This window comes from Hibiscus syriacus, unplaced genomic scaffold (genome assembly GCF_006381635.1).
Source record: "Hibiscus syriacus cultivar Baekdansim isolate YM2019G1 unplaced genomic scaffold, ASM638163v2 tig00117010_pilon, whole genome shotgun sequence".
In the NCBI taxonomy this organism is placed as follows: Eukaryota; Viridiplantae; Streptophyta; class Magnoliopsida; order Malvales; family Malvaceae; genus Hibiscus; species Hibiscus syriacus.
The window spans coordinates 403911-424010 of NW_024063522.1; the positions used below are offsets into that span (position 1 = coordinate 403911).

Below are 20100 nucleotides of genomic sequence, written 5' to 3' on the forward strand. Positions count from 1 at the left end.
TCTCTTTTATGTAAATTAAGGTATTTGGTTTTAATGAAAGTTTGAAATTTCTCTGTTTTCTTTAAGTGTCAAAGTTTGAAAAGTTAATGTGACACCTCGGACTCATATTCGGGTCGGATATGGGTTAAGGGTGTTACAAGCTCTATTCCAAGTTTTAATGTTCTTCAGTCCGAGACCACCTTCTGATTAGGAGAGACAAATAATATCCCATCTCACACGAGCACCAGCGGTAGATTTATGTGCTCCTTTCCAGAAGTATCTTGAGCAGATCTGTTTCACCTTTTTAAGAGTTGAAGCTGGCAGAACAAGTTGTCTGCACCAACAGTTGCTAAGACTGATCTAATGAGCTCTAATATGCCTGCATAACTGAGATTTCTCCCAGTCCAGTGATGAAGCTTGAGCTTGATGTTATCAATTAAAGCTTGACAATCCTTTTCGATAAGCTTACGAGTGACTAGAGGAATTCCAAGGTAACGGACAGGAAGACTTCCGATATGAAACCAGTAATCAGTTTTAAATCCTCAATGGTTCTTTGTGGAATCCCCGCAACAAAAATCTCACATTTGGAAAGATTCAATTTAAGCCCAGAGATTTCGTAGAAATGATCAAGAATAGTGAGAACACCAACAACAGATTCAATATTACCTTTGCAAAATATCATTAAATCATCAGCAAAAGATAGATGAGTAAGACCAATTTTCCTGCATTTAGGATGAAAACCAAACATTCCTCTTTCGGCAGATAAATTAAACATTCGAGATAAAATATTCATTGCAAGAACATAAAGATAAGGGGAGAGAGGGTACCCCTGCCTTAGGCCTCTAGCACCTTTAAAGTAGCCAATTAAGGTCCCATTAAAAGAAATGAAGAACCTTGCTCATGTGAAACAACCTTCGATCCAAGCAATGAAAGCATGAGGAAGTTGGAGAGCTTTAAGAATTTGTAAGATGAATCCCCAATGAATGGAGTCAAAAGCTTTATGAAGATCAATTTTCAAAGCGCATCTCGGGGAGATAGATTTTCTTCCATAGCCTTTTACCATCTCCTGAGCAAGAAGGGTATTATCAATAATGCTCCTTCCTCTGATAAAAGCCGTTTGATTCAAAGTAATAATCTCATGGAGGAAATTAGTCAATCTTCTAATAATGATTTTAGTAATGATCTTGTAAATTACATAACAACAAGAGATCGACTGGTAGTCTTTAACAGCACTCGGGTATGGTATTTTTGGAACAAGAGCAATAATAGTAGAGTTAAAAGCAGGATGGATTGTAGCATTAAGAAAGAAAAATTTAACTGCAGCAACAACATCCTCACCCACTATATTCCATGAGTTCTTGAAGAAGTAGGGAGTGAAACTGTCGGGACCTGGAGCTTTATCATTGCCTTGGCAAAAAATAGCTTTCTGAATTCCTTCTCTAGTAATTTCTTTAACAAGGCTTGCTGAATCTTCAGAAGGCAATGAGTAATTGAGTAATTCTTTTAGAAGGTTAGGATCAATTTCTTTCACCATGTTGTCAGTTGTTCCAATCAGATTAGAATAGAAAGAGATAATTTCTTTCGACATTGCATCAAAGGACTCCAATCGATTACATTGTTCATTGACAAGAACACGGGTTGTATCTCTCTTGTTTTTAAAAGCAATCGTCATTTAAAAATATATATATATTCTTTACATCTTTCTTTAAAAAAAATATAACTGGCGAGAGGTAATCAAAGCTTGCTTTTTCAGAAATAGAGACTTTTTTTAAAAGGCACTACAATCACACAGTTGAACAAAGATTCATAAAGCATTAAAAAAGGCATCACAGATTCGTAAAGCACGAGCTGATCGGAGACACTAGGGACTTCCGGCACATTTCTGCACGATAAAATGGGTGGAACCTTGTTTGCTCGATCAATTTTCTACGGCAAGAGAAATGGAACTCGCACGTCGATACAATACAGCAATATCATAATGATTAACAAGAGCAGGGCATGCACTGGTCTCCCTTGTGATGATCCCTCCAGAACTATTGCTGCTTCCTCTGTAAAACAAAAGAGAATTCAGGCCGAAGTTACGGTTTCCGCCTCGAATCATTGAAGAAAACACACACCGAAAAGGAGGGTTTCAAGCTCATTCTCCACTCTGCTCCACAATTTCAGCTCCTTTATTGGAAGACAACCCTCACACTTCATTTATTCAACACATTAATAATGACTAAAATAATAGCAGCAACTCATGCAGTATTAAATCCCAAAATTTTGGCTGAGTTTCAAGGACTCCAGGTAATCAATAGCTTCTTCAAGAACCAAAATGGCATCCTTGCCCTCTCCATCTAGAATTATGCTTCGTAAAACACTTACAGTGTCACAAATTTTATCCTTTCTTATTTTCTTTCTCCCTGAGGATGAGTACACATCATAAGATGCAGGTTTCCGGCCATTGGCACAGCTGGAATCGGCATCATCCTCGTACTCTGAACTTTTAGGATTAGCTGAAACAGCAGGGTCCATAGGCAATGGGACATAATCATTACTTTCACCAAGCAGTTTTCGTTTTTTCGTTAGTCCAGTAGTTCTAACGAAATCTTCAGTGCCTCCCACAAGTTGCTCATAGTGAGCCATCATCGCACTAGGAGAATGGTCTTCGCTCGCAACTTCTTCATCATCATCAGTATCATCACTATCATCTGAATAAAGCATCGCGTTGAGTTCTTCAGTGTCCTCATGCATTTCACTTTTCACATCAGGACAATTGTCATCAAATGCATCTACTGATATCGGTCCAGACTGAACATTCGATTTTACTTTAGCTATAGGATCATTCCAGCTAAAGTTACAAGCAGAAGGGATCTTTGAACCCAAAGAAGTCGGAATTTCGATAGGAGTTCCAAACACATAACTAAAAACCACTGTTCGACCACCAGATTGATCAAAAACAAGGAATCTCTTCTGAGCACACTCAGACCCTACCTTGGGGGTAATGTTTTCCGTTTGACTTTCACTAGGGTTTACCGGGAGTTGTACATTCAAGGAAGAGTTTGAACCAGGCACAAAGACCTGACGGAAGTGGGGTAAACAGTAAAACCGGCCACGATTTTTGTCATCTTGGCCAACCCTAAACTGAGGTAATTCGGTATTTGCATAAACCAGAAAAGTCCTAGTGGTTGAGACCATATTGGTGCCGAAGTTCATGAATTCAGTATTGGTTCTTTGCTGCCCCAAAGGATGTGGAGCAGCCAAAGAATTCAAGTTGTGTGACTGCCAATCAAATTGCCGCCGAACCGATATCCACAGCCTTCTCCCATCCAACCAAAGCAATCACCTAGGAAAACAACCAGTCAACTCGAAAACAATGTTCCAATAGATATTCAAAAAACAAAGAACTCTTTAATACTTACCAGAAGTTGAATGCTGTAGCAGTAGAAATATCAGTTTCTTCGCAGTCTCTCTCAAACACAACGGGGGGAAAAAGTAAAACTCCAACTTAACTTGAATGCGGAAAATGTTCAGCCTGGCAAACAAAAAATAGCCCCAGGAAAGGAAATCCAGTCAAGGCTTTGCACAAACTCTCTCATATTCAATCATCAATAACAAGAAGCAAAAGAACAAGGTATCACATGTACTACGAAAAGATATATAAACCAATGGAATTCAACATCATCAAGCATAACTGCAAACGGGTATCTAATTCTATCATAAAGGCTTGTAGGAACAGTATCAGAGGGAAGGAGAAGTTAAAAGAAGGTAAACAAACCTGGCAATCCTGAAGAGGTTGAAAGCATGCTATAACTCTAACTACAATGATTGCACTCCCCGCAATTCCATTTTCATACTTCAATGCCCGGAATCGTGTTCGGCTCCCTGCTTGGCACACCATAACTACGTCCCAAACCTTCAATATGGCAACAAAAAAAAAACAAGGATCTTCCCGACAACGATGTATTCGAAACCCCCCTACTACGTTAACAAAAGGAAATAAAACTACTACTAATATGCCACCAAAATCTAAAATCTGGAATGAGATACTACTAATCTGCCTACCAAAAGCGCAGCACTTGCATTTGAAATTTCAGAGATGGGGTTGAAGCTATTCAACTAATCCGACGGGCATACCATGGGACAACAACGAAAAAAGTGGATCCCATGAAAGATAGAGAATGATAAGATTACCAAAAACTGAAAATGTTCTAGATTTTGCAAAATTACAGAATCACTCTGCAATACAAGTTCAAGGAGATAACTTTTTGAAACACATCAACAGAAACACTTAGCCACCACCGCATGCTGTTCCTATTTCCCAGTAAATAGCCAGCTATAACTTTTCTTTGTAATACAAGCCTGCAATTGCCAACAAATCTGTTATTTTTAACATCACATACATTATATTTTTTTCACTAAAACCATTCTATTAATCAATAAAAAACAAAACTGAAGAACAAAGATACGATATTTTAAGTTATAAGACATGATGTAGCCAGTCGACATATATATATAAATGTATGTGTGTGTATTATCATATATTTTGTATTATTTTTTATCTCTACGGTTATAGTTAATTATTTGTTTCTTTCATCTGCAGAGGTAAATAAAACTAAAGCATATTAAATATCATCTATTGCATGTATCCTAATTATATATTGATATTGTATTTTTTTACAAATTATTAACAATATATATAATAGGTTATACAGGCTTGAATGGCTTAGATTACAACAGTATTGATAACCAAGGCCCTTGTTGTTTCAAATCTCACATATGGTTCAATTTGGCCATTTTTCTGTGTCTTATGGAGCTATCGTTTTCTTCCAACGTGTTACTTTGTTCCTTTTCTCTCTGTAGTGTTGCATAGAATTAATGTATTATCGTGTCTACTTAGTATTGGCCAACAAAAAACAAATTTTAAAAAAGAAGCACACAAAATTATTTATTTAAATATTAGTAAAGATTGATTACTAAATACTAGTAATTATCTCCAATTATTTATTTATGTCACGTTGAAGAAAAACGTTTCTTATTTGTAGCGTATAATTGATAGGACGCACTTTTATCCTATGTAATTTGATCAATACAATACTATTATTTTAAATATTAAAGATAAAATGGTACGTGAGATCCTTGTACATTTTGAAAAAAACTTAAAAAACAGATTCAATGTGATATTTTAACCAACGATTTCCGTCGTTGACCTTCAAGGTGCTCACGTGACAATTGAGTGGTTGATGATGTGACAGATAGATTAAATTAATTTTTTTGGTCAAGTTCAAAGGTCAAATTGAATTTTCTCCCTAAAAGTTCATGTGCTTATTTAATCTTTAAAAAAATAAAAAATATTTCTAATTTATAATAAAAATGTTCAAAAATTAAATATAAAAATATAAATTAAATTACTAAAGATTAAAAATATATGATTTGTTTTTATCTCAAATTTAACATAGATTTTATTTATATAAACTTTAACTCGTTCATTTTATTCAAATTTTATTTTATATATTTACCTCTAATTATCTTAACTTCTAAATGTATTTCTAATTAGATTTCACTAAATTTGTATAAAATTAAATTAATATTATAAAGTCTTCTAAAATTTAAAAATTATAGAATTAAAATTTATGTATAAATTGACATAAAATGTATCATTAAAAATATTAGAAAAATAGTTATATAATTAACAATATTTTAGTGAATATAACATGACGAATGTCTCACATACCCTTTTGTCATTTTTCATTTTTAAAGAACTAGAAAATTTGTCTCTATAAAATGAAAAAAAAATAAAACTCACATTAAAATTGACATGTACGAAAATAACAATATAATCATATTGATAAATAAAATAAAATTCAAATTAGATTTTGTCTCTAAATTGAATAAATCATTTAACAATAACATTTTCAATCACTCTAATTAATATATATGTTTTAAAAAAATTAGTAATTCAATTTTTTATTTTTAGTATTTATATATTTAATTTTTTTATATATTTGTATAGTTAAATTTTAAATTTGTTTTTTTAAATGATAAATAAACCAATGAACTTTTAGAAAAAATCAATTTGACCTTCAAATTCGATCAGAAAGATCAATTTAGTCCATCTGTCACATCATCAACCACATCATCCGTTATCGTGGATTAACATGTTAACACCGTGAAGAGACACATCAAAACCTTAAATGGTCAATGACGGAAATTGTTGCTCAAAGGACCATATGAGTTTGTTTTCTAAGTTTAACGGTCATATTGGTTGAAAAAATGACAGGAGCCACAATAATTTTTTTTTTCAAAAAATACGAAGATCTCACATACTCTTTTATCAATATTAAATTAAACTTTTCAACTGACGAAACGTGAATATATATAATTATTTACTTATGTAATACATAAATTTAAAATAATAATTTGTTAATAATAATTTTAATATTTTAAAAAGAATTAACAATTAAGTTATAAATATAATTATACAAAATTAAAGTTTGCATGTATAATTTTAATAAGGATCAAATAATAAAACTACATATAACTCTGGTTAAAATACATTAACTTTGATTTGATGAAATAACCTATATATATAATTTTTTATTTTCTTTCAATTGTACATATGTAATTTAATCTTAATTATATATTTTTAAAAATATATACATATTCTTATATAATGTAAATGTGAAATGATATTACATTAATAATAATATGATAACTTTAAAATTTTTAATTAAATTAAAATCTCAATTTACAATTTTATAAAATTTTAATTTAGGTATAATGTTATATATTTTATTAAAATCCAATACTGCCACGTTTCGGGTGGGAATATGTATATCATGTCGCTACTGTGAACTCCTAGTAATGGGCTTCTCCTGGTGACGCCAAATATAAAACACAGACCCCAACAAAAAATGGCTTCCATTCTCAGCTGCAGAGCTCCAGCGCTGGTTTCACCCTCCACAATACGGCGCCGTTTGCAGCTGGTCGGTGTGTTTTTCGTCATCAGTGTGGGATTTTCCAATCTCTGCCCACCTCTTCCCTCTCCCTTTTATCTCAAAACAGGCAGCGCTCAGTCTCTCCCCTCTCTTCCCCTCTTAAGGTAGCGGTTACTCGGTGATTATTTTTAATGCTGATTTTCTTTGGGTTTTAGCTCTAATTTATGTTGGGATTCTTGTTTTAAATCCAAGTTTAGTGCCCAATCAGCAGATAAGACCGTCCACGCTGTGAAAATGGAAGCGAATAGCGACTCTGTTCCAAGCATCGTCGTTTATGTTACAGTTCCCAACAGAGAAGCAGGTTTTCCTTTTTTTTTCTGGGTGTTGAAAGGGTTGATTGTTTAACGTGAATTTTGTGGTTAAATTGAATATGGGTCTGGTGAAAGAAATCATATTTAGTAATTTCAGTATTTGGGAATATAAAGATTTAATTGAGAATGCTTTGCCATTTGCAGATACACTGATTCGAACTTCGATCTACTTGATGACATCTTTTAAGGATAATTGCCTAAACCAATTAAGCTAAACGCCTAAACCCTAATCTTACTTTTCAGTGTTGAAAAGGATTAGACTTTAGAAAATGCCATTTCAGAACCAAGAGTGTAATACAAGTATTAAGTTTGTTGATTCACTTGTATCGTTCTACCTATGGCAATGTTGAATTTCATTACCTTTTCTCTTCTTGATATTAAGGTTTCTGCTTACTTTGCTGAATAATTCATTTCCATGTATTGGATATTTATAGTAGTTGAAACTTGAAAGTAGCTTTCTAAAAGTAATGTATGATCCATACGCAGGTAAGAAGTTAGCTGGAAGCATTGTCAAAGAGAAACTTGCAGCATGTGTAAATATAGTACCAGGTTAAGTTTATAATTCTTTTAGTTTGTGCCATAATGCATTCTATTTCAGATATGGGAATGTACTGTTTTGTGATTGTGCTATTGTACATTATGTGTGTGTTAGTCTATAGATTGCCTATCAAGTTTGCATGTTTAACCTTATCAAAAGAAAAAAGTTGGCATGTTTAAAACTAAATATTGAAATCATCGATCAGCTAGTTGATATCCGTTTTACGAAGTGAATGTGTGCCTCTCAATATCTTGAAAAGATATTTGGAATAAGTCGTTTCTCTAGTTTATTCAATTTCAATATAGCAATTCGTACATAAGTGATCTTGTAGTTTGAATGTTTTGCTTTACAGTAATAACTCTTGTATTCTGTTTTATAAGATCCCTTGAACTGAATTGAGTTGGTCTTTCGCTGCTCAACTTGCTTTTTGAAATGTTCCCTATCTTTTCTTTTTAATTTCATTAGGGACAGTTTGTTTCCAGTTTATAGTGATTTTTCTTCAATCATGGTTGTTTTGTGGATGCAGGTATTGAATCAGTATATGAATGGGAGGGAAAGGTGGACTTTCTTTTGTTGAACTTATTCTCTTAAAATATTAAGGCTTAAGATTTTGCCCAAAAAAATGAGATTTTGAGAATCTAGAAGAGAAATCCTTTTAATTCTCAAAGCTTTTGCTTAGGGGGTCAATCTAGACATTTCTGATGGTTGTTGTCTGGCTAAGTTTGTATGCATATATACAAACAGTCACATAAGTAATAAGATTACGTCTAGGCTTGTTTAACCTAATTGTGTCTCTTTGGCTGCAGATCAACTCCGATCCTGAGGAACTGCTCATAATCAAGACAAGGCAATCCCTTCTTGAAGCTCTAACAGAGCATGTCAAGGCAAATCATGAATATGAGTAAGCACGAAACCCGCTTTATATATTTTCAACAATATAAAAATTGTTCCGTCTAGAACTTAAAGTTAGAAATTGCAACTGAAGCATGGATTAAGGATTGTTTTAACAAGAACATAATTAATTTGTTTGTTATTCTTTTCGGTACATTATTTTACACTTTTATTTTAACCCCTTTTAAAGCTAATAAAAGAGCATCACTTTTAAATAAGCCAAAGCATGCTTGATCATTTTGTGGAACTTGCCTTTTTTTTATTTTTTTTCAGTGTACCAGAAGTAATTGCCTTACCCATCACTGGTGGCAGCCCGCGGTATCTAAACTGGCTCAAGAACAGTACAAGGGACTGAGTTTCCCAGACGTGATATTTTCCGGAACGCTTGAAACCATTATGTAGTATTTTCCTTTAAGATGCCAAATCTCATATGGTTTGCATGGATAGATGCCACTAGCACACTAGAATAAAGTTGGCATGTCATGCTTACAATATGAAAAGTCAAAATCGAGTTATGATAGGAAGAATCGTTTTAGAGTGAGTGACTTTGGATGTAAGACATGGAATTCTATTTGATAAATACAGGGGCAACTCGTATTCAATAATGTAAGTATTTGATCCCCTCAATTTCTGCTTGCTTTCTGAACTATATTGCATGCGAATGGTGCTCATCGTGTAAAGGTCCTACTATTCTGCATTGTGTATTTCTCATGCTTTAGGTTTAGGTCACCGGTTTGGTGTGAGAATAGATTGTTGGCCAACTGGTCATTATGCTAGGACAAGCTGCTTAGTTGGGGGTTGAACTAGAAGAGGCAATTCGTGTTGGATCATATACATGGACCTGTTAGATGAAACACAAACACCTATTTAGTTACAAGTTCATTCTCACATACTTTTTTGTTGTTTTAGCAACCAATGCTGGGAGTTGACACTCTACCTTCCAAGTCTTCAATATTGCTAAAGAGTTGGAGCTTATCTATTTATCAGCCTAGGACCTGTAGAATCTTTTTTACATTGTAAAATTCCTTTAACACCCCCCAAATTATTAGGGTTAATGACTTCTACGGCCCTTACAGTTGAGAAAACAATAAAAATTTTATCGATCCCTTAATTTAACCGGTTCTAACAGAGATCGATTTTGTTGGTTATTTCTGAGTTTTGGGTTTTTTAAATTGTGAAGTGAATCAGTCGACAAACTGTCCTATTTAAGTCGTTTCTCAATTATATCCATTTAAGTCGACCGGTTCAATTTTTATAAATCATAATAAGTTGGAATGATTTAAAAAAAAACGATTGAGGGGATGGATTAAATCGTTTGTTCTCCCGAACAAGGGAGTACAAACACTCCACAAAACAACGATCAAAATGACATTAATTATTGGCCGGTTGATCTGATCTTCCACGTTTGGTCAATGAATTAAAGATGCTTTCTTTGCTCAACAGAACAAGAGAAACACCGAAACTAAGAAATACAAAAAGAAGCCAAGGAAGACGTTGCCTCCACGTTTCTGTACACGAGATTGATTGTTTTACAAAGACTTCCTAAAGCTAAACCCTTCTAATGTTTTAATAATAGGTAAAGCTTACAACGTAGGCAACAACGTAAACGAGTTATCTTTCTAGAAAAACAAAATAAAATTCTAAAAACTAAAATTTCAGACTCTACCAATAAGCATCAGCATATCCCGGTCACAAACAGCAAAATTATTGAGATTAAAAGGCTGATTAAGCCATCGCATGATGCCAAATTGCCAATGAGTTTTAATTGCAGTCAGAAATTCTCCAATAAAAGAAAACAATATATACAATGATTAAATCTAAAAAGTGTAAGGAATGAATCCACAGCACGAAAAAGAATGGTATTCTTGTTAACAACAAGCTGGCAATTTGACAGCATGAGAGCATAAACACTACACGGATTTCCAGCACACCATGCTTTGTTGTCCATGTAATGTAAAGATATCAGATAAGTTTCGAAAGTACGTTACAAGAAGTCCAGAAGGCTTTCGATGCTGCTTGGTAAAGTAAAGGGTTTTGGTATATCCTGTTGAGAACAAACAAAAAAACAAATGGATTTTTTCAGCCAAAAGAAATTAAACGAAATCCAAATAACAGAATAGCAAAGATGCCCCATGTTTATAGGCAAAAGCTGCGTTAGAGAACTTCTACAAGCAAATTGAGGAACTGAGAGACACTTGTTTGCCAAGATTAAAACCATAACTCACCCAACTGCAGTTGCTCCCCAAGATGCAACGTTATAAATGACTTTACTTCCATCCCATGCTCTTCGAAGCTTTCCCTTTTTCTTTTTTACAGAGAAGGTCTTGCTCAGTGCTACAAGAGAATTGTAAAGAATGTCAGAATTCCTATGCCGGACAAATGACTGGACTTATAGCATCAATTATGGAATAAAAGATAATTGAGATGAAAAATATAAAAATGGCAGCCTGTTTTTCCTACTACAGTATATTAACCTGGGATTGCAACTGGATTAATCAATAACAACCCGGTAAAAGATGACATAAAACCAATAAGAAACCCAATTTTGTATTTGTTTCCAAAATTTTGTTTATAATTGATTATTTGAACCTTTAACCTATAGTAAAGATCATGTCATTAAGCCAATTTTTTTTATTAATTACGAATTATATTTGATATTTATTTTATTACTATTTTTAAATATTTAAAAGAGGAGTTTTGATCAAAGTGGAAGCCTGACTGGTTCAACTTCTGCTTCAATCTTTTACACTGAATTTCTTTAGAGTGGAATATCACACGAGTACAAACAAACTCACCTTCCTGAAGTTGATTGGGGGTCAAATCCTGGGGAAGAAAACAACAATAAAACACTTTAGCCTCCAGCGGTGAATTAATGAAAATGCATGTAGACAGTTTTGTTTGGGCTGCCAGAAAGTAAGGCCCCAAACGAGCTTTGAAATGAAACCATCAAAATTTTCCGGCTTTAAGTATAATACAAGTGAATGACAACAAAGAATATAGAAAAATAATAACACCGAAAAAGAGCAAGAATTTCACATACCTTAGTCTGTTTAAGGGACAGCAAATATGCAGCCATAAAACAAGCAACACCTTCTACTATATCCTCCTGCCTAACAAGAATATAATCTTCTCCATCTAAATCAACAACTTCATCTTCCCAAAGATCATTTTCGTTGATCATGTCCCAAGAACTACAATCTCCTGGGTCCATATTAGAATTTCATTAGCATCCAGAAAAACAAAGATGCATGTTCAAACCATTTGCAATCAATTGAAAATGGCATATGCTAACAAATTAAAGGGGTCTTTGGATGCATACCGGCAATGTCTTCTGGAACAGCCACCTGAGCACACTCTAGCTTTTCAAGGAAGTCAGAGCATTGAACTCTAGATTTGAGAAGATAGCATAACTGCATTTATACAAAAGGTGCATAAACTTTGAAAGTAATTTGGAAATATTTGATATGAAAGGCAATTCCAATCTCATATACTATTGCAAATTTAGTAGATCTCCTAATGACCATATTTAAGTGGATTTTTTCCATAAAAGATGCAGATTGAAAAGAGAAGCATAAAAGTGTAATATGGGAATTTATTTTGATCCCAATATTTAGTAAACAGGTGACTGCAAAGTGGAATACAATGACAGAACAGCTACCGAAACACACACACAAACTTAACACTCCAAAGAAGAATACAACCATCAGATGAATAAATAAATTTCTTCATATTCCCCAACCATCAGACTCAACTTCTAGATGAACAGAAGAAGGTTCCAGTTTATCACAAACTTCGGGCTCTGCTTTATAATTTCATTTATCCAATTAGAAATCCACTTGTATTAGTTCCCAATCTTATATCTTTGTACCGAAATTCAAATTCATATTATGAATATTATGAATGAGAAGTTTCAATAACTTCTTGGTGCTTCGTTCTCATTTATTTCCCTTTTCGAAGTAAATAATTGCATGCAAAGACAGAAACAAAAACATAAGAAAGGAGCATGGCAATTGAGTTGACATCAATGAGACAAAGGCTATGAGGCAAACGGACTCTTAAGCAAAGAAAGACATCATATAACAAATCTGACAAGGTGAAGTGTGTAAACTGTAATCTATTCGTCCAATTTATCTTTCTATCCTCTGGCAAGCTTTTTCAATTTGATAGAGAAAGAATGCAATCCAGTCAATTTAGCTCTTAATCAACAATAATTTATCCCTCATGACAGCATAAACACTTCTCAACCAAGCCAAAACTCGAAAGTGAAAGTCATCACAGCAAAACCTGCATATGTAACTTATTTCCTAGCAAAACTTTACCTATAAGCATACAGAAGCAAAAGAAAGTACCGGACAGTTGACATAGATACGCAATTGATGAATCAAAACAAGAGAATTGTCCGACTGAGAACTGCCATTTAGCTATAATATAAGTCCAAATGCCTCATTCAGTCTGAGCTCAACCGAGATCCGAATTATCTATCACTCAAGGATGAAATGCATAATCCTAATGAACTACATAACGTAGCTGAACCTCTATGAATTAAAATTTTCATAGTTTTCTGACATCGAATTCTCCATAACAAAGCATAGAATGAGATTAAACAAACTAAATCTTCACATGGACAAAACAAATCCACCAAAATGAAGTTTGTTCTTACGAGTTAAAAAAGCTGCATATGTAAGATTCTCGCCTGGAATTTCCAGAATCAAAACTCTTAGAAAACAAACAACAAACAAAAAGAATTACACAGACCTCGTCAGCTTCTTGGTCACTTTTAAGTCCGCCACCGCTGACTTCCCCTCGACGATCTACATCTTCTTTATCATATCTATCTTCTCCGTCATTATCGTTATCGTCAACTCCAACTTCGGCTTTATTAAGCAATTCGAGAGCTCTCTGGCACTGTTCCAGCACGGCTTGCAAAGTCTTCCTCTTAACGCGAACCTGATCCTTCTCTTCCAAAAATTTTCCCTTCATCTCCCAACCTTCCACCGCCAAGGATTCGTTGCTAGAACTCATATAGCCAACCCTAAAACAATTAAGCCTTAAATTTCAAATTCAATCAATTTTTTAAATTGTCGTCTCCTAAGGGAATAGGAAATGGAAGGAGTGTAATTGAATTTTATTTTATCTTCTTCGTAAAATAGACGGAGATTAAGAGGAAAAACATGAAATTTTTTTTGGTTGAAAAAAAAATGTAAATGTTATTTTTTGTGGAGAAAGAGAGGAGCGGGGAAGAGGAGTATAGGTTGTAGCCGCCGTGCCAGCTGTGGCGTTTGGAACGGCTTACACGCTGGATTTTGAGGTCCGTTCTGTTTTGGGTAGCGTGCCCCACCTCACGGGGCAATTACAGTTTCGTCAATTTATATTAACATTAAACTTGTTTTTAGTTCCAACTAATTGGTAAAGAACACAAATGGTATTTGACTATATGATATTGTTTTCTTAAGTTCATCGATTATTAAAAGTTACAAAATGATCATCCGATTATATAGTATTATTTTATTGAGTCCCTCGACTATTAAAAGTTACAAAATGGTCACTCGACTATTCATTATATTCCAGACTCGTCATTCTCTGTTAAAAAATTGACGATTGTCTAAGTTGAAAGTTAACATGATGACTGGATGTGATGATCGTTTGAAATTATGGTATCAGATTTTATCATATCATAGACAGTAAGTTAACATTTAGCTCAAAATATCATCATTTTAAATGGAAAAATACGAGTTTGGAACATAATGAATCGCCAAGTAACCATTTTATAACTTTTGATAGTCGAATGACCCAACAAAGGAACACTTTATAGTATATAGTCGGAAGATCATTTTATAACTTCTAATAGTAGAGGAACTTAATAAAGTGTTACCCTATAGTCGGGGGTTTTGTTACACTCCCGGATCCAAAGACTTCGTCCTGATCAATTTAGTGGGTGAATCTCCTAGTAGAGATTTTATGCATACATAAAGAGTCGAACTTGATGCCTTACTTAAGCGATATCAAGCCGCTTATCACTTAACCTGTAACACCTTAATTTAGGGGCTAAAGTTTAGGAATTTTTAAAGTGGTGAATTTAATTGGTATTTTGAAAGAAATGGTGGATTAAATTGTAAAATTTCAAAGTTGGCAGACCATTTTAATAAGTACAGGAAATTCAGTGGCTAAACTCATGATTTAACCATTTTTTATATGTTGAATTATAAATTCCCTGTGCGCAGGTTCAACAAATTTTTTTCCCAGATTCCCTCTCCAACAACCGTCCTTTCAAGTTCGATCTATTCGTCGTCCGACCTCCGATCGACGAACCGAAACCACCATCATGTTCATTGTCGATCGAGGAACAAAACCCCTCAAACCTTTGTCGTGAATCGTCGCCGTTCGTCGTTAATTTCAGTCGGAAGTATCGTCGGTAATAACTCGGTTTCAGTTGATTTTTCGTCGATTCACGACGATCCGGTTATCCGTTTACGACACCTCCCGCACCATCGTGTTCCTTGCATCGTTCCGAGTCCACCGGTGTTCTCTGTTTCTCCGTCATCGCCGGCGCGTGGAGGGGTGAGACCGTCAAAGTTTTCAACATTTCGGAATCGAGCTCTCCGCCGTTCAAAATTGTAAACCGAGCTTTGTAAGTGCCTCAAAATCGCTTAAAATAATTTTTAGGAATTTTTTTGAGAATTTTCCGACACCGTATCACTGTTCACGCGCCCCACGCGCCACCCTCGAGAGTGGATAATTTCGTAAATATTTGCAGAAGGTGGCTAATTTTGTAATTAATTTCTGTTAGGGTAATATTTGTGTAAAATGGTCGATTGTTGACCGTTGATCGGCACTGACCACAGTTGAACAGAACTTTGACCGGCATTAAACGACCTTTGACTTTGACCGAGTATACCCTATTATGACATTTTTTGACGTTCCAAATCCGGTTCTGCAGTTTGTTTTTCGAAATTCGAACCCAAAGGCCTTGAAATTGCCATTCAAACCCGTTGACTTTGATTTTGACCTAAAATTCCAAATTTTCAAAAAGTCATATTTTATGCTTTCGACATCCTGAATCCGAATCCGAAGTCCGTTTCGCCAAAATCAAACTCGGTAAGATGTTTTTGACTAATTTATCATCCGATTCGATTCGTTTTTCAGAATTAAGCTCCGTTTTTTATGTAATTTCTGTTGATATCGATCAGAGGAAATATTGGAAGATGATTTCAAGATCAAGGGCGTTCGAATGGAATTTAATGGTCGATCAGTATTGCACAAAAATTGAGGTAATACTTTACTACCTCTTTTTGCTTTATTGAACATATGAATATTGGTAAATGTATGAATAAGATAATGTTGGACTCATTTGTGTAGTTAATGAATTCTTACACTCGATCCGAACACAGTAGAAATTTGGCAACTGATTATGGTTCAGATGATTAATATAGGAGATTGAGAGATTGTTAGAATTAAATTACAAGTTTTGTGATTAGTGATAAAGGAATCAACCCTGGATTTGTAACTTATATGTTATATCAACAAAGGTTAAATATTAAAGATACTCATATGAGAAATTATGAGAATACTCTGGTTGGGTAAAATTACGAAAATATCCTTATATTGTAAGATGACAAGAATTGTCTCTGGAAGTTGGTTAATAACTCTGAAAAGACAATTTGATCCGGTAAAAATTACTGATGTGCATAAGAAATGTTAGTTTTGCTTAGAAAATACGGATAACTGGTTTTTAACCCCATGAGGGTTTGAGCAAGATGCTAGAAATCTATTAAGGAATCATTTCAAGATCAGAGAATGTTCGGGAAAGCAATTAACCATAGGATCTTTAAATTATAATTATTTTCGTTAAGAGCTAATATCGAAATTATCTGGTTAAGAAATTACGAAAATGCCCTTGAGAGATAAAATAGTATGAGTTGACCCTGAATGAGAAAATACCTTGAGAATTTGTACTTAACTCGATTAAGTACGAATTTAATTGTTAAGATCTTGTCTTTGTACAGAAAAATTCATGATATTCCGTTTGTAAAATCTGAGAAGGCCCTTGACCCGAAAATATTTAAGTAATGAGTAAATACCTGAAGAATAATTTATCGGGGTGTTGGGATTTTTGAAAGCTCGATTCGACAACCGGAACGGTTTGCAAAGAGGAGTCAGAACGGTTTTTGAGTTTAGGGAGTAAGGAGATTGAAAGATAGAAAATTGCGCAGCGATTTAGAGTGGTTCGACTTTCTAAACCAATGTCTACGTCCACTACCTTAGCTCCTCACCAAGGATTTTCCAACAAATTCACTAATTTGTTCTTTCTTTTGAGGACAAAGAGATAACCTTACAACTCCCTAGTTTTTCCCGGCTAAACTAGAATCTTTCCTTAGCTTTTATACGGGATAAGCTAGAACCTTTCCCCTTTACAAAAGGATAAAATAAGTAAACAAGAAAACCTCTCTAAGGTAGGTGTTTACAAGATTGAGCTCACAAGAACAAAATATTTACAAGAGAAAGATGAAATAAGATTGAAATACTCTTCTCTTGTGTTTGATTGCTTGGATAGTTGTTCTCATACTTCTTCAAGTGTATTTAGCTTGTATTTATAGCTTGGAATGTGTTTGATGTTGTATATAACCATTGGGGATGTTTTGGAGCCATTTGGGGATGATTTTTCTAATCAAAAAGGCTGCCCATAACATGGTGCATCGATGCACTATCAAGGTGCATCGATACCCATTCATTAAATTCAAGTAAACTAGTTGTTACTAGCCATTGCAGCCTTCGTGCATGGATGCACAGCAGGATGCATCGATGCACAAAAGGATACATCGTTGCACTAATTGCATTCGGTGTTTGAGTGCATGGATGCACTTCATGATGCATCGATACACTAGTGCACCTGCATTCGGTGTTTGAGTGCATCGATGCACTAGTGCAGGTGCATGGATGCACTGCAGGGATGCATGGATGCACTGCAAGGATGCATGGATGCACTGCAGGGGTGCATGGATGCACTTTGACACCCTTTAGCATTTTGGCTCAAATCTGAATTTAATGGACTTTGAATTATTTTTGAAACCTTTTAAAACTTTGCATAAATTCAATTAAGTCCAAAAACATTTTGTAAATTCAAACCATTTTGCCTTAAATTGTTATATCAAAACATAGTTCAACAATCTCCCCCTTTTTGATATAACAAAACATTTGAAAAATTATTTTTGGCAAAACTCCCCCTTAATAAATTGTTTAATGAAAAAGATATCAATTTTTAACAATTGTTGGAAAATATATGAAAATGTTAAGCTCCCCCTTTTTCATTTAGAAATTGAATTTTTCAAACCAAACTTCTCCCCTTTTTTGTTATATCAAAAATAATTCGATCTTTGAAGTTCAAAATAACTTTGGAGAGTAAGTGGTAAATTTGACATTTAAAAATCATTTGAAAAATCAAAGCTCTCCCTCAATAAATGCATTCCAATCAAAATTTAGCTTTAAGAACTTGACACTTAAACAAAATTGAATTTCAACAAAGAATAACAAACATGTTAGTAGTACATGAAATTCAATATATCTAAGTCTAAAATACTTTATGCAATATCAATTGTTGAAATTTGATATTAATACCAATTGTTTAAAATTAAGTGCTTTGCATAAAGTTCCCAAAAATTTTATGCATTTTGAAAATTTTGATATCAATTGTTAGAGAGATATCATTTTCATTTAAACCAATGCATAATCATTTAAATTTAGGTCAAAAATTTAAAATTTGTAAATTCAAAACATTTGAAAAGTTAATATCAATTGTTAGAGAGATATCATTTGCATTTAAAACCAATTTTGACCAAAATTCATTATGATGAACTAAAAATTCTGAAAATTTATTAAGACATTAAAATGTTCATCATAATTTCCTTTTAACATACATGAGATTAAAAATAATACATAATTATTTAAAATCAAAACTCATGCATGCTTAAAATTAAATGAGCAACCAAATAACCAAAATTAAAAGCATTAAGCTTAGAGGTTACCCATTCCTTTTTCATGTGTGGCTAGAGCATCTTGAATATTATCATCTTCATCACCATTTCTCCCACACACCTACAAGAGACATTCATTTCGATTTTGGTATCCAATTTGCTTTGGATCCTTGGACGTTAGTTTCAATGCCCCTTGTTCCCTTAGGAACCCATACTTATCTAATTTTAAAATGTTTTCCTTTCTTTAAAGGACAAGAATGTTCCAAATGACAATAAAAATGACAATGTGAGCATTTTGCCATTTTTAAACATAATAGGTTTTTTAGAAATTAATTATTTTTCTTTTGTTAAGCCTTCAAGCTTAACTTCTAACTCAAAAATTTTCTTTTCTAAATCATTTATTTTGATTTTTGAAAGCTCTAAATCATTTTTCAAAATTTCATTTTGATATCAACTTTTGCTTTCAAAATCAAATTATCTTTATTTTTGAGTTTTGAAATTAATTTCGTATATTTGGAATTCATGGTCTCAAATCTCAAATACAAAGCATCTTGTAACTCATCAAAAGTAAATGAATTAAATTCATTTGAGTTAGAAGATACCTCGAATTCTTCTTGAGTGGCCATGAGGTATAGGTTGACTACTTCATCTTCATCTTCATCATTGGAATCATCTTCATCACTCCAAGATGCAACAAATGCCTTTTTCTTTAGAATAAGACATTCATACTTGACATGCCCCTTTATTTGACAATTGAAACATATCGGGGATTCTTATTCTTGGTTGATTTATGTTTCACTTTTTTGGAAATCATGAATCTCTTGAGTTCCTTCAAGAGCTTGACCATCTCTTCTTCTTGTTCATCATCGTCTTCATCCATCTCATCACTTGAATCTTGATAGCTTTCATTGGTGGATTTGAAGGCAATGCCTACATCATCATTCTTCTTTGTCTTCTCTTCCCTTTCTTCATCTTCCTTAACCATCATCTCATGAGTGAGAAGGGAACCAATTAGCTCGTCGAGAGTGAGATACTTTAGGTTTCTTGCTTTGATAATGATCGTTTTCTTTGATTACCACTCCTTTGGAAGAGAGTAGATCATCTTCCTCACAAGCTTCTCATTTGAGATTACTTCTCCATATCCCTTGAGGCCGTTGACAATCACGGAAAATCTATCTGTCATAGCTTTGATGTCTTTTTCGGGTTTCATCTTGAAGTTCTCGTAGCTATGGTTGAGAAGACTTTTCTTTGATTCTCTCACTTCGTCGGTTCCTTCATGAGTGACTTGGAGCTTATCCTAAATCTCTTTGGCACTGGAACAAGATGAGATTCTTCTATATTCATTTGGGCCTAAAGCACATAATAGAATATGTATAGCGTTAGAATTAAGCTGAAATTTTTTCTGCTCTTCTCTACTCCAATCATTTTACTTG

At 33.9% G+C, this 20100-nt stretch overlaps 2 protein-coding genes and 1 pseudogene across 5 annotated transcripts; 1 reads left to right on the forward strand and 2 right to left on the reverse strand.

The window, feature by feature from the left end:
- Nucleotides 1–2229: 2229 nt before the first annotated feature.
- LOC120195235 lies at nucleotides 2230–3290 on the reverse strand (annotated as a pseudogene).
- A 3546-nt stretch (nucleotides 3291–6836) lies between these two features.
- On the forward strand, nucleotides 6837–9326 carry LOC120195237 (protein CutA, chloroplastic-like). Of its 3 annotated transcripts, none has more exons than XM_039197305.1 (6): nucleotides 6837–7063; nucleotides 7157–7260; nucleotides 7757–7819; nucleotides 8335–8366; nucleotides 8615–8709; nucleotides 8973–9326. In XM_039197305.1, the coding sequence occupies exons 1-6, from the start codon at nucleotides 6876–6878 to the stop codon at nucleotides 9052–9054; spliced, it is 564 nt and encodes a 187-aa protein (XP_039053236.1). In that variant the 5' UTR covers nucleotides 6837–6875; the 3' UTR covers nucleotides 9055–9326. The 3 variants fall into 3 exon arrangements, with proteins under 3 accessions (XP_039053236.1, XP_039053237.1, XP_039053238.1); XM_039197307.1 differs by having other exon boundaries at nucleotides 6939–7063; nucleotides 7152–7260; XM_039197306.1 differs by lacking the exon at nucleotides 7757–7819.
- Nucleotides 9327–10401: 1075 nt separating this feature from the next.
- On the reverse strand, nucleotides 10402–13840 carry LOC120195236. 2 transcript variants are annotated; one of them, XM_039197304.1, is made up of 7 exons: nucleotides 13455–13840; nucleotides 12019–12109; nucleotides 11740–11897; nucleotides 11495–11522; nucleotides 10925–11033; nucleotides 10548–10743; nucleotides 10402–10516 (listed from the first exon to the last, which is right to left on the reverse strand). In XM_039197304.1, exons 1-6 carry the CDS (start codon nucleotides 13719–13721, stop codon nucleotides 10662–10664), a joined length of 735 nt encoding a protein of 244 aa, XP_039053235.1. In that variant the 5' UTR covers nucleotides 13722–13840; the 3' UTR covers nucleotides 10402–10516; nucleotides 10548–10661. The 2 variants fall into 2 exon arrangements, with proteins under 2 accessions (XP_039053235.1, XP_039053234.1); XM_039197303.1 differs by having other exon boundaries at nucleotides 11740–11900; nucleotides 13455–13806.
- Nucleotides 13841–20100: the final 6260 nt, after the last annotated feature.